Source organism: Eschscholzia californica, unplaced genomic scaffold, assembly GCF_041429995.1.
Source record: "Eschscholzia californica isolate CP2 unplaced genomic scaffold, dmEscCali1.0.p SCAF_3, whole genome shotgun sequence".
NCBI classification, from domain to species: Eukaryota; Viridiplantae; Streptophyta; class Magnoliopsida; order Ranunculales; family Papaveraceae; genus Eschscholzia; species Eschscholzia californica.
In genome coordinates this window covers 62,106,468-62,119,163 of record NW_028238420.1, presented here as the reverse complement: position 1 = coordinate 62,119,163, position 12,696 = coordinate 62,106,468, and the positions used below count along the sequence as shown (strand labels likewise).

Sequence of the window (12,696 nt, the reverse complement as noted above, 5' to 3'; positions counted from 1 at the left end):
ACATCCCAATGGTTATGTTTGTCTTAAGATGATCACATTGTGGTGGTGATCATGTTAGAGACGTTTTTCTCGTTTTTGTGGTAAAACAGAAACTGACCTGTGTTTATTATAAGAATTTATTGTTGTGGTTCTATTACACTAGTAATGTTAATTATATTTTATCCAAAGGGAAATTGATGAAGTTTGTTTTTTGTACATTTCTCCTCTCAATTCGAATCGGAGTCCTCAATTTCTATCATCTTGTTTCTTGCTCTATGTAGAAACTTTTGGTGAAAAGGACAGAGACCAACTATGTAATATTTAAAGATACTTGTATTTATTATTAGGAAGGGAAATACATCTTTGTTATTTTACATGGTAAGCATAACAAGCTCATGGATCCAACATGCGTGGTAACACAATTAGTTATATAAACTAAAACCCTAATCCCCTCAGTTTCATAGGCTCCCACATACATCCATTCATTCACATCTTCTTAGCTGCTGGTTTGCCACCCTTTGCCTGCAATTAATCCATGAAAATCTTAGTAAGTTCAGATAACACCTGTAAGTAGGTTTGTCAACGGATAGCTGAATGTCTGTATCCGACCTGCATTTGAATATAGATTCGTATACTGCATTATCCGATTTATTAAGCATCCGTTAACATCCCTACCTGCTAGTGTCACCTTAGGTAACTATTTTGACTATATAAATATGTATGTGTATATGTATATGGGTACCTTCTTCTTGGGCTCTTTGGGCTTCTGCTCCGCCTTTTTAGGGGCCGGTTTAGAAGCCGGAGCTTTCGTAGCAGCCGTACCCGTCTTTGCAGGCTCTTTTTTGACATGCCCAAACATTTGAGAACCAATCGGTTTTTCAGCTTTCACAGATGCCATTAGTTTTTCTAAACCCAAACTCTGTAAGTAGATTTTAGGTTGTTGTACTCGGAATGATTTTTTGTTCATGAGAAACACATCTATTTATAATAATTTTCAAAAGATGAAGACATCTAAACAGAATAATCCCATGTTAATCAAGTTGCATGAAATCATAGGTTAGTATTTGAAAGAATAGAATAAAATGAAATGGACTAACACTTGATATGAATGTAGTATCTGATGCTTAAATACTTATCATTCCTGACGCTTCTAGCATTCTACTAGAAGAATATGTGCTTGGTATTAGTTTTTTCATATTGGCTTTAGTCCCATATGGCTGAAACTTTAAGCATTTACCCTCTGGTACTAAATTTAGCTTGGCTTATGAAAAACCTTCTCATCTGGAAACAAAATCCGCCACTCGGACTCGAACCAAGATGCTTTAGCACTGTTTCCTAAAAGCAGCGTGTCTTCCGATTTCACCATAGCGGCTTGCTAGAAAGCATATAACCCATTCAAATTTAATCTGCCATGTTGTAAGGAGTCAATTCAATGTAATTCTTGAAGCTACACATTATGAACCAAAAATCAAAGATTACAATGTAGAGATTGAGAAATATTAGATTCCGAAAAGATCATCTAGATTTACATAGCATTATAGGTGTACTATTTTCAGAAATTTGAAGTTTGTTCTACTGAATCGATATAACAATAATTGAGAGGAAAATTTCCATACAGGCGAGAAGGTCAAATAGGAGCTTTGAGTCAAAGGAGCACAATTTCTCTGTCTATGTTTCTCAAAACACTATAAAATGTCTACTAACATTTTGAGACTCCTAAGTCGAGAAATGTCTTGAAACATGTCAATGGATATAATGTACTGATAATGTTCGAAGAGAAGTGTTTTTGACTCGAAAATGGGGCTGATCATAGGCCGTAGACTGATGTAACCTGCACTCATTGGGCATACTATTTCTCGCTCTACAAGGCCTAATTAATGGGAACCGGTCACATCAGCTTTCGGTCTGTGGTGGCCCTATTTTTGGTGCCAAATAACATTTTCATCAAGTTGCTTTCATCTGAGATTGCTATTCTAGGTAATGACGTTATCTTTCTCAACTGTAGTGGCTAATGGGCCGTGTCAACTTGGAAATGGATCGATACAACCTGTTTAGGAGGTGAGTCAACACGACACGTCACGATCAGTGTCGTGTTAACCCGTCACGGATTTGGCAGGGTGTGGCACGCCAAAATTATGGTTTCCGAGACTGTAGCTCGATTAGAGGTTAAGTCTACCACTTTAGATGTGAAGGGTTCGGGACACGCTGACAATAAAAAAAAACTATTCAATATTTTACACTAAAGTCAAAGAAGAATGTGATTGGAAAGTTTTTAGTCGAATAAGAATGGAACTTTCGTCCACTAATCAATGTCCAAAGCAATTTTCTTGGGGAGAAAACCAACCATTCGCTCTCCTCGTTTGTTTTTTTTTTTTTGATGAAATCCTCGTTTGTTGATCATCAGTACCAAAAAGAGAAGTAATAGAAGAAAGGGGAGCTACCAGACCAAGAAGGATCAAATCAGACAAGTGAAAGTGAAAGATCAAGAATAACAAATCATTTCTCAATGGAGAACATTAAGAACAGCAGTTGTAGCGGAGGAGGAGTGCCGAGAGTAGCGGTGGTGGTGTTTGTGATAAAGTCAAACACACTTCTCCTCCTTGGGAAGAGACTCTCTTCCATTGGTCACTCCACCTTTGCCCTTCCTGGTGGTCACCTTGAATTTGGTTCTTCTTCTCTCTCTCTCTCTCTCTCTTTCTCTCTCTCTCTTTTTCTCTGTCTAGGTTTACTAACAAAGATGCTTTTAAAGTTGTTTGTTGAAATTGTCTTGAATAAGGGTTGATGTCTAATCCAGTTGGCAATGCCCCATTATGTTTGCCTTAATCTTATTAGGGGTTGCTATCAATGTAAGGGTGTTTCCTATTGTCGGGTTCGTTTCAGGGAGAGAGTTAGAGGCCGCCGAGGGCTAGGATTTTAGTGCACTACAAATACTAAAGCCTTTTAAGAAAAATCTCCATAATCTTGTTCATCATTTATAGTGAAAAACATCGTGTCATTTCTCGCCATGAAGCAGGTCTCACCAACCAAACCATGCAAATCTCTTATGTTTGCGTGATTGTTTACTTCCATCTTGTTCCTTGATCGTCGTCATCACATTGCTGAATAACATAATGTTGCTTCTACGCAGTAAATTGTTACATTTACAGCATAAGTTGTAAAGTTGTAAATTGCTGTATTTACAATCCAAGCAGTGAAACTCGGCCTTGTAACTTGGGCGATCAGCTTGGGGTCGGGTTGGTGATAGTACGAGTTGATTCTTCCCCATACTCCTGAGCTCGGGGTTAAGCGAGTTACTCAGCTAGACTAGACCGAGTCTAGCAGAACCCATACCCCTATTAACTTGGTGATTCAGTAGCTGGCTCAGTTTTTGCCTTTTCAAAATAAAAATATGGAATATTGATTGTAAAATGGGTATTCTTTAAGAAGTATTAATGATTATCTTTTCCCTAATTTGGGTAAATCTTATTTCACGTTTGTGAAGCGTGCGAGTTAAATGCAGTTTTAGTGGTAACTTGTTCATGATTTAATATTGTATTTGGTTGTAGGAGAAAGCTTTGAGGATTGTGCAGCGAGAGAGACGAAGGAAGAAACAGGACTAGACATTACAAATATGAAGTTCTTAACGGTTACTAACAACATTATTTCAGCTTCAGCCGGAGCACCAAACCAAAAGCCATCACATTACGTGACAGTGTTCATGCATGCAATGTTGAAGGACGAAGATCAGGTTCCACAAAACATGGAGCCGAACAAGTGTGAAGGTTGGGATTGGTATGAATGGGATCATCTTCCTCAGCCACTCTTCCAACCTTTAGAAGTTATGGTTCATTCAGGTTTCAATCCTTTCCCTATCTGAAAACTAAATGATTTATAGGATGTTAGAAGTAGTAATTTGAATTGATGGAACATTATGTAGAAGTCAAAAACCTTAAAATTATCAATGTTGATGTGAAGTGCAATAGATGTAAGAAGTCGAATAGTTAATTATTAAACCTTTGTGTGAAGCTTTCCCGTTCATCTTTGTGACTGGATCGTTATATCTCTGTGTAGTAAGATGAATTCCATGATCATTTGCTCGTCCATTTGAGTTGTTCTTCTCTGTAAAAACATTCATCCTCCTGTCTTGAATGCTTTCTTTTTTGTCGGATGAGTTAGAGTTCTATCTTGATTATCCACTGACTGTATTCCATCTGAGTTGAGTTGTCTGATCTTAAGATTTATTACTGGAAGCCTGTATATACTATATTCGGTTAAATTGATCTATCACCCGACAGTTTTTGGGACACAATAAGACTCAAACCTTAGTCTTCCTAGTAGGGAGATATAAATGTTACCATCCAATCAAGGTTGGTAGGTTTTACAAGTTCTCGAATATGCTGGGTAGTGAGAGAAACGAGATTGTAGAATAATGGCAACTCGGACTTCCATAGCTAATTTTTCTATTTAAAAATTTCTCTTTGACTATTACTCCCAGCAAATGTATATTTCTTTTGACTTTCTTATCATTTCTCTAGCTCCCATCTAAATCATAGAACTGAGAGTCTTAGGCATCCAACAACAGCTCAAGCAGTGCCCCCCTGCATGTTCTTGCAGTATCTATGTTGTTGATAAGAAAGAGTCCTGATGGAACATGTCCTAAAGACTGCAGGCGTGCGTGAATGATGTAAGCGTAGTGTTACCAATTCAAAGATTTAAAAGTTTGGAGGACCCAATTGGTAGATGACAATCATAAAAAGAAAAAGAGGTATTGAGTTATTTAATCCTACCTTTCATTCAAGCACACTAGAAGAAAATTGTAAACAATGAACTTTGAAAGAATAACTTAACATTGAGTAACACATAATATTTTGTACCCAAGGTGGGGCATTTCTTTTCGAAGACATACACAGTAAAGATTAAGAGAACACTTGTTAGTATTGCCAAATTTGGTGGTGTAGTCGGCATTCATCTCCGTTCATCAGCTCGAGTAGAGAGAATCTGGAGAGGAAAGAAGCATCTCCTTGCTTCCTCTTCTATTCCTGCTGTTACGCCATTAAGCTTTGTTTGTCTTGTTAGTTTTTCCATCACTTGGCTCCTCTATCTCGAGCAAATCCTGGCTGAATGATGCAATTGATGACATGTGGTCCGAACATTAACACAAACCAGAAACATGGATATGCAAGCTGCATCAGTTGCAGAAGAAACTCATGTATATACATAAACACATACAAGTTCAGATCTCAGACACATCAAGTGTCCATCAGATTGTTCCTCGGGAAAATATCTGAATGTCATTGTGAAGGTTGCCTGATATAAATTGAAGAAGAAGGTTGCATATAAACTCATATATGGTGGGGAATTGCCTCAGTTCAAATGTTGGTGCTTCTTTGAGGCAGTCTTAAGCTCAGGCTGAAAGTAATGGTGTGAACAGGACTAAGCATTAAACGCATCGTTTTCCTAGTTCAGAAACTACTTCAACGTCAAAACTGTTTAGTTAGATAAGTCAAGAGATGAATCGGTTGAGGTTAAGTGAACTGTTTCAATTTTCATCTAGATATCCTAGCACACTCAGAGACTGAATCGAGCTATTTTAAAACAATTCAAAGATAAATAAATATCAGGAGATTGTAGAAATCACAGTACCTGTAGAAGCATAGAAGGGGCTGGTGCTGGTTCAGCGGCAACATGGCTTCTTGTTTTTTTGCCATTTAAGGTCATAATTGAAGGGCTGTTAGCAGTTGTTATATCCCAAATACTCCTCTTCTTTGCTGTAGGTGCTGGTGAATGAAACCGGTGATTCGGACTCTTCAATTCACCTCCTCCTGATTCTTTTGGTCGTGCACTTGCTCGTGTTAACCGCTGACTCGGTTTCAATTCTGTCTTTGTGGGCCGTAAGCTTGTCCGTGTGATTATTCTCTTTGGCTCATCTCCTCCTTCTGATGTTTTTGCGCATTTCTTCGAAAGCTCGCGAATAAAATCATCCTTTTGTTTTAGCTGCAATAAGTGTTCCATTTTCATCTTTTCTATCTCTGCCTCTAACTTTTTCACTGTCTGCTTAAGCTCTCGGGTAGTCTCTTCCGCTCCTCTTTTCTTTGATTGTGGCGTGTTGAAGCAAGTGCCTGCTAATATAGAAGAAGACCTTGTTTTTCTTTTCTCAGTTACTTGAGCTGAAGGAGGTGGAGTTATGATAGAGGTAACAGATGAGGGAGTCGGAGAGGAATTTGCTGCCAAAGACTGTGCTTGAACACTCAACAACTTCTGTTGCTGGCGTGCTAATTGCACCCGAAGATCACGATTCTCTTTCTGCAATTCTAGCAAAAGTTTCGCTTGATCGGTCTCACTTTGCGGAACTTGCAAGGGTTCTTCATTCGCTTGACACACCTGCAATAACAGATAAGCATCCGAGGTAAATTCATCTTAGCATAACAGAGAAGAAGTGAAACAAACGAACAAAGGAAAGTTGAAGTAACAAACCTTTGTGCGGATCTCCTTGGCTCGATCAGCCCAATGGAGAGTATTTTGGGTCTCACCAAAAGTAAGATTACTTGGGCTTATATTAGCAATCATGACAGTGTTACATGATCCACCGAGAGAGTCCTTCAGAAGTTGAGTAAGCTTAGAGTTTCGATAAGGAATGTGTTTTTTGCCCTCTACAAGGGCATTGATGCAGCTACTCAATGCAAGGAGGGAACGGTTAATGTTGGCTCCTTCAAGAGACCTCAGTGTTCTCTGATCAGTAGCAAGAGCTCTCTCTGACCCAGCTAGATCAATCAATGATAGCTTTCCTACTCTACTAACAACATTCATTGAGGCATCTCTCACTCGATATTCTGCCACAACCTGCAAGATCAAATTTTATATATTGAAGAACGATGATTAGTAAGGAGAAAAGGCAAGATATCAACTCGATAGTCCAAAACCGATACTAACTTCATTTAATCAAGTTAATTGGCTCAGAGATATAGTCATAAAGCATATCGACAATGTAAAAGCCTAGAACTATATGTTGTTTTCTTATCCTGAACCTATTACTCCTATTATATTAAAGGGAGCTTGAAAGAACCTGAAGAATTGCATGAGAGCGCGAGGAGGTCTCATTGGCCCGAGTGGGTTCTGTCGTTCGATTCTGATTTCCTTGTTGAAGCAGCGCCATCACCTACACATATCAACAAAGGAAAGCTTGAGTTTCTCCTTACCGATAACTTCCTCATTTCAATCAACAAAATAGTAGTATAAAACAAAGCATAGTATTACTTCGTCTGTCGAATAAGCTCTGTATTGAGTAAGACCCGATGCCACAATCCCCTGAAATACACCGAACCATGTTAACTACTCAGTTCATGATTCGAGCATAAATTAAGTCAGACATTAAAAAAAACATTCATTCATGGGTTTGTTTTTTGTTGACCTGTTTATCTTCTCTTAGAACCAGAGGCCTCCCAGGAGAAAGAAGATCTCGAACCATTTCGTTATAGACCTCTAGATAAGAGAGATGAACTACATGATTCCCATCACAGCTCCTCTGTCGAATCTTTGCAAACAAGTCCTTAATTGCCAATACCATCACACCTGGGTTCTCCGTTGTTCCCAGCATTGTGTAAGTTTTTCCAGCTCCTGTTGCTCCATAGCAGAAAACTGACCCATTTCTTCCCTGTAAAACCCCTTCCACGAGTTCCGCCGTTCTGAGAATTCAAATGAGTACTTACCCGTTGTTAAATTCATTCGACAAAACAGAGTAGATTCACTAAAAAAATGAAAAACTTAAGAACTCACGTAGTGGAGTAAACTTCAGGTTGAGTAGTAGAATCGGGAAATGAAGCATCGAAAGTGAAGTGACGTCCTCGAAGCCGTTTCAACCGGAGATAATCATTTTCCGATGCGAACTCAGTTAGATAAATGTCTCGTCGATTCACAATTCGAACACAGCTTCTTGATCCAGCTTCCTTTTCTTTTTTAGCCATGGGTCTAAGCCTAACAAAAACAAGAATTCTACTACCCACACTTGATGAATTTTCTTTCTCTGTTTTAGTCTCTATTTGTCCTCCCATTGATAGTTTTCTTGCTACTGCTGGATTAATGGCTGCTGTTCCCTTTTTAGTAGGGCAAGAAAACCCCAAAATCTTGTCAAATCCAATTGCATTTTCCTTTGAATCTTCTGGTACTTCTGTAACACATGGAGGTAAAACTAGGGTTCTTGTTATAGTTGAATTAGGCAATTTGTTCACATTCTCTCTCATTACTGGTCTGGGTTTTGTTGTTTTCTCTTCCTTTTTACCAGAACCAAGTAGTACTTCCGTAGTGGGATGAGTTGATAATCGTTGATGGTGATCTTCTTCTTTCTCTTTCATTATCAAAGATGGGTTTTTTAGAACAGAGGAAGCTCGTTTCTGTTTTTCGTATAAAAGGGTTAAAGCTTTCATCTTTTCTTTCAATCCATGGTGTGGGTTATGGAAGGGAGATGGATCTACTCTAGGGTTTTCTTGTTCTTGATCAGAGTAAGATCTTGTTCTGTGTACTGTACTTGAATCATCTTGAACACCAAAAACCTGTGAACGAGTTGAAACCGGCATTATAAAATTCTAGAGAGAGAGAGAGAAAGTAAAGAACTTGTGTCTGTCTGTTAAATCATTATCTGCAATTTCTTGTATAAACCCAGATGAATAAACTCAAAACAGTGGACGGATTTTTCGAAATCTTTCCCGGAAAGGTAATTTTTTTGCCGGAAAAGTGGGATTGCGGTGGTGGGTATGTGAAGAAGAAGAAGAAGAGAGAGAAGTAGTACTGTTTTAGGTAGAGAGGAGAAGATCAGGAGAAATGAAGAAGGAGAGTGATCTAAGGGAGTGATTTTAGGGGAATCTGAACCGTTGATTTTTTTGTATGAGAAATGGACGGGAAACAGTAAAGTGGGGGGAAGAGAGGATTTTGAAATCCTTGAAAGATGTTTGTAACGGTCAAAATGTGTCAGGAGATCTGACCCTAACGGTAGTATTTTTAATCTTTATATATCTCTATTTCAAAAGAAATTTTTAATGATGAGATAGAGAAAGTGGTCCACTTTTGTATGTGATGAAATATTTGAACTTTATGGGTTTTGAAATATAGTATTTGATTTGTTTTTAACTCATTTGACTCCAATAGAAATATATTATAGAAATCAAATCGCATGATAGATGACATCGAAGTTAATGTGATAACCATGGAAAGTAGATACCCGTCTTGGGCCGCTCCAGGATTACGGATGAAATATAGTGGAAGACTTTGATGTTATCATAGTTTTCTTAAGAGCATTCTGGAAAAAAGAAAAAACCACAAAACAAAGACATGGAATGAGTTCGAAAGATTTAACTTAACCAAACTAATTTTATTTACTTTCTACTTTAAAGCTAAAAAATTACATATGTTTTTGCTGCCAAAATAAACCAAATTAAAGTTAGCAACCTATATGGATATACAACGAGTTTCAAACACATACGATAACTTTTTATAAAATTGATGAACAAAGTTTGACTATTTTAGTATGAAAAAAAAAATTCTAGGGACCTAAAGCATATCTTTAAATTCATTTTTATCTTCACCTCACCTCACCAACCACCAGTCCACCACCATCTTCACCATCACTACCACCGCCAAGTTCCTTATCAAAATCTCCATTAATGGAGTCCCCCGCCAATAGAAACTCCATTGATTAAGGTTTAAAGGAACACTTTAACAGCATAAATGGATAGATTCCAGGAAGACAAGTTTAGGAGGGATTTTGTGAAATTCCACTAAATTCAAAGGGTGATATTCCAAGAAATACTAAGCTAGTTTGTGAAATTTTCAACAGAAAAAAAAAAAAAAAAAAGCTAGTTTGTGAAATCTCATGAAAACATGGGGTCATTTCATGTAAATTTGAAAAGAAACGGGTCATTTGGTGAATTTAAAGAAATAGGTATATTATGTGAATTTTCACAAAATGTATTTGAGTTAGACCCCCTACTATTTTCCTTACACATTTAACCTTAACAAAAGTATGATCCACATTTACCCATCTCTTCCCTCCCATATCTCTCTTCTCTCCGATCCTCTCTTCTTTTTGTCGAAAGAAACACCCTAGATCAGAGAAAGTTTCCCTCTCGAATCGAAGTGGAAAAGCCCGTAGATTTGTATTAATTAGCTACACTTTATCAAGAAAATATTACGGAGACTTGTACGTTTGTACCTTTGAAACAACTCTCCACCAAGCAATCGAAACAAACTTTTTAAACAGAAAAAAGTTTTATTTCCTAGTGACTTTGGATTGGACTATTTACCAAACCCCCATGACCATACTTAATGGATAAACCAAATGACACATAAACTAGTGGACTATTAACAACCCAAAATGGAACACTCATTTGTAATTCAACTTAAGGGATCTTCACAAGTTAACTAATTGTGGAGTACATCTTAATAGTTCATCTGAAAAGAGTTATGTGCATGTCTCCTTAAATAATCGAAGAATGATTTAATTTAATGAGCTTGAGTTTTCATGAACTACCCTAGCTAATAGTCGTAGATATTGACATACTTATACGATGAACCTGAGAATATTAAACTATCATGTTTTCGGTGTATTAGAAATCATATGTAAATAGAGCGGAAACTATACTGTGCTCAAGCTCATTGTAGCTCAAACAAACCAAGTCAAAGACTAATCTTGGAGGGTAGATTATTTTCGGGCATAAAAAGTTTAAGCAATCTCACTTCCATCGATTTTATGAATGTTTTACTTGAGTTTTTTTAGATAATATGTCGGTAACTAACTTAGTTCAATCCCTTCTGCCGATGCGAAGTTATTTGCTTTTGTATCGAATATTAAATTCATATATCGTGATTAAAGAATAAGAACAAAACTGAACTCGATGAGATTTTGTAGTATGGTCTAATGACCACATCTAAGACAACGAAGCTAATATATAACACTATTATATATGTTATTCACAATAATTGTAGAATTTATCGATTACAACTTTATCACAAATATCTCTGTCATAGTAAATAACATATGTAAAACTCTCTCATACGATTTAGATGCTTAGTTTCTTAAGATTTCTATATACTACTCACTAGGTAATACAAGAGGAATCTTCGATATTTATAAGTAACTCAAAACAATCTCCTAATTTTGTAGACCTAATTACATTATGCAGAATTTTAGACACATTAGGAGATCACCTTGGACTATTTGCTTTATCATGAACCACACATAATTTAGCAACAATCACTTCCGTTCGCCATGTCGAAAAAAAAACTTAAAAGCTGTATGAGCTATTGATATCAATCATGAGGTGAAGAATTATGCCTATTAGAAGGACCAGAAGGAGGAATTGGAGTTCCCCTGGGAAAGAAATTGAAAACCCGGCCTCCTTTATTGTTCCAAACGACATCAAGCTTTTTCGAGCGATGGCCATCACCCAAATTCGTCGAAGACTTATCAAGCATTCCTCTATGAACTCTCATTGTGTCATGATTTGAACGAGACGAATTAGGTTCGTCGTGGTTGATAGTCACCATGCAACTTAATCTTGTGCAATTGTAACATACTGGTAACAGGATTAGAATGAAGATAACAAAATATAAAATATGGTTACGAAGAGAGAAAGGAAAAGCCATGAGAGCGAGAGAGAAAGAAAAGAAGTTTCAAACTTGAATAAATGAAGTGAGTAAATGAAGAGGTAACATGCAATATATATGGTGCAAGATGCGACAGTGGGGGTATAAAGAAGTGAAAGGAAGGGTGGAAAAATAAAAAATTTGGTGGACGCCAAACTATATATGTATTTTTAGAATGTTTGTTTTTCATCCAAAAATGTTACTCTGCCGGATTTAAAAAGATCTATTTCTCTCTTTACATCATGCCCATCCACGATCCACCTAAGCTAATCAGGACTCTTTTGGTCTAGGGGTTGGGCAAAAATATCACTCATGTTTTCATCCTCCCCTAACTCCGCAAAGAAAGCTCCTCTCTAGAGTACTTGGTATATTTGTTTGAGCTACAGAGCTAGTACAAGAAGAAATTTGTTCAACAAAAAAAAAAAAAGTACAAGAAGAAATTTGTAGCAGATGATAAATGGGCCATTTGTAGAAGGGATGATCTATATATTAAATTGAGATCATCCTCGGATGTGAATCGGGTTTCAGGAAGCTTCTTCTAGCAGGCGACCCGTATCTCTCAGATACGAAATACCTCTTTGAATTAGGATTTCCTCTTTATTTTAGTTGCTAAGGTTCCTATGTTATGTTAAGTTTGTTTTGTTTTCTATTGTCATTAGTTTTCTATTTTGATCAAGTTACTTAGTCCTTTAGATTACTTGTTTAGCAAGCATTAGAAGTAGCGGAGTCTGACTAGAATGAGTTATCTTTAAATATAGATGTAATTCCTTACGTTTCTATCGATTTTATTTAGTTTTAGAGAGAAAAGCTAATGTTTATCTTTATTTTCCTGCATTAACAAACAGTTCAGTTCAATTTCGAATATTCATGAATTCTAATCGAAGTTAGTTTATTTCAACGGTACTAAAGTTCTGTTGAAGCTCTGCGAACGAGCTTACATCAAAATTGGCATCAAAGCTAGTGAATTTTGGGAAAGAATGATACCAAAAATAGAACACAAGCTATCAAGCATGGGAAACCCCTCACAAGTGATCTTGGACAAGGTCTAGAGAGTCTCATACACAAAGATTCGAGAAAACTTTCGGGAAAATAATGTATGTCAAT

The 12,696-nt window shown here is 37.0% G+C and overlaps 2 protein-coding genes across 3 annotated transcripts; one reads left to right on the top strand and one right to left on the bottom strand.

Moving 5' to 3' along the window:
• The first annotated feature begins 2,349 nt into the window (after window positions 1-2,349).
• On the top strand, window positions 2,350-4,086 carry LOC147552951 (nudix hydrolase 1-like). Its single transcript, XM_086666582.1, has 2 exons — window positions 2,350-2,645; window positions 3,525-4,086. The coding sequence occupies exons 1-2, from the start codon at window positions 2,486-2,488 to the stop codon at window positions 3,833-3,835; spliced, it is 471 nt and encodes a 156-aa protein (XP_086522708.1). The 5' UTR covers window positions 2,350-2,485; the 3' UTR covers window positions 3,836-4,086.
• Window positions 4,087-4,726: 640 nt separating this feature from the next.
• Window positions 4,727-9,339, bottom strand: LOC147552950 (ATP binding microtubule motor family protein). Of its 2 annotated transcripts, none has more exons than XM_086666581.1 (7): window positions 7,732-9,339; window positions 7,367-7,640; window positions 7,213-7,263; window positions 7,022-7,114; window positions 6,433-6,798; window positions 5,602-6,339; window positions 4,727-5,075 (listed from the first exon to the last, which is right to left on the bottom strand). In XM_086666581.1, the coding sequence occupies exons 1-7, from the start codon at window positions 8,526-8,528 to the stop codon at window positions 5,043-5,045; spliced, it is 2,352 nt and encodes a 783-aa protein (XP_086522707.1). In that variant the 5' UTR covers window positions 8,529-9,339; the 3' UTR covers window positions 4,727-5,042. The 2 variants fall into 2 exon arrangements, with proteins under 2 accessions (XP_086522707.1, XP_086522706.1); XM_086666580.1 differs by having other exon boundaries at window positions 4,727-5,141; window positions 7,732-9,076.
• Between the last annotated feature and the right edge of the window lie 3,357 nt (window positions 9,340-12,696).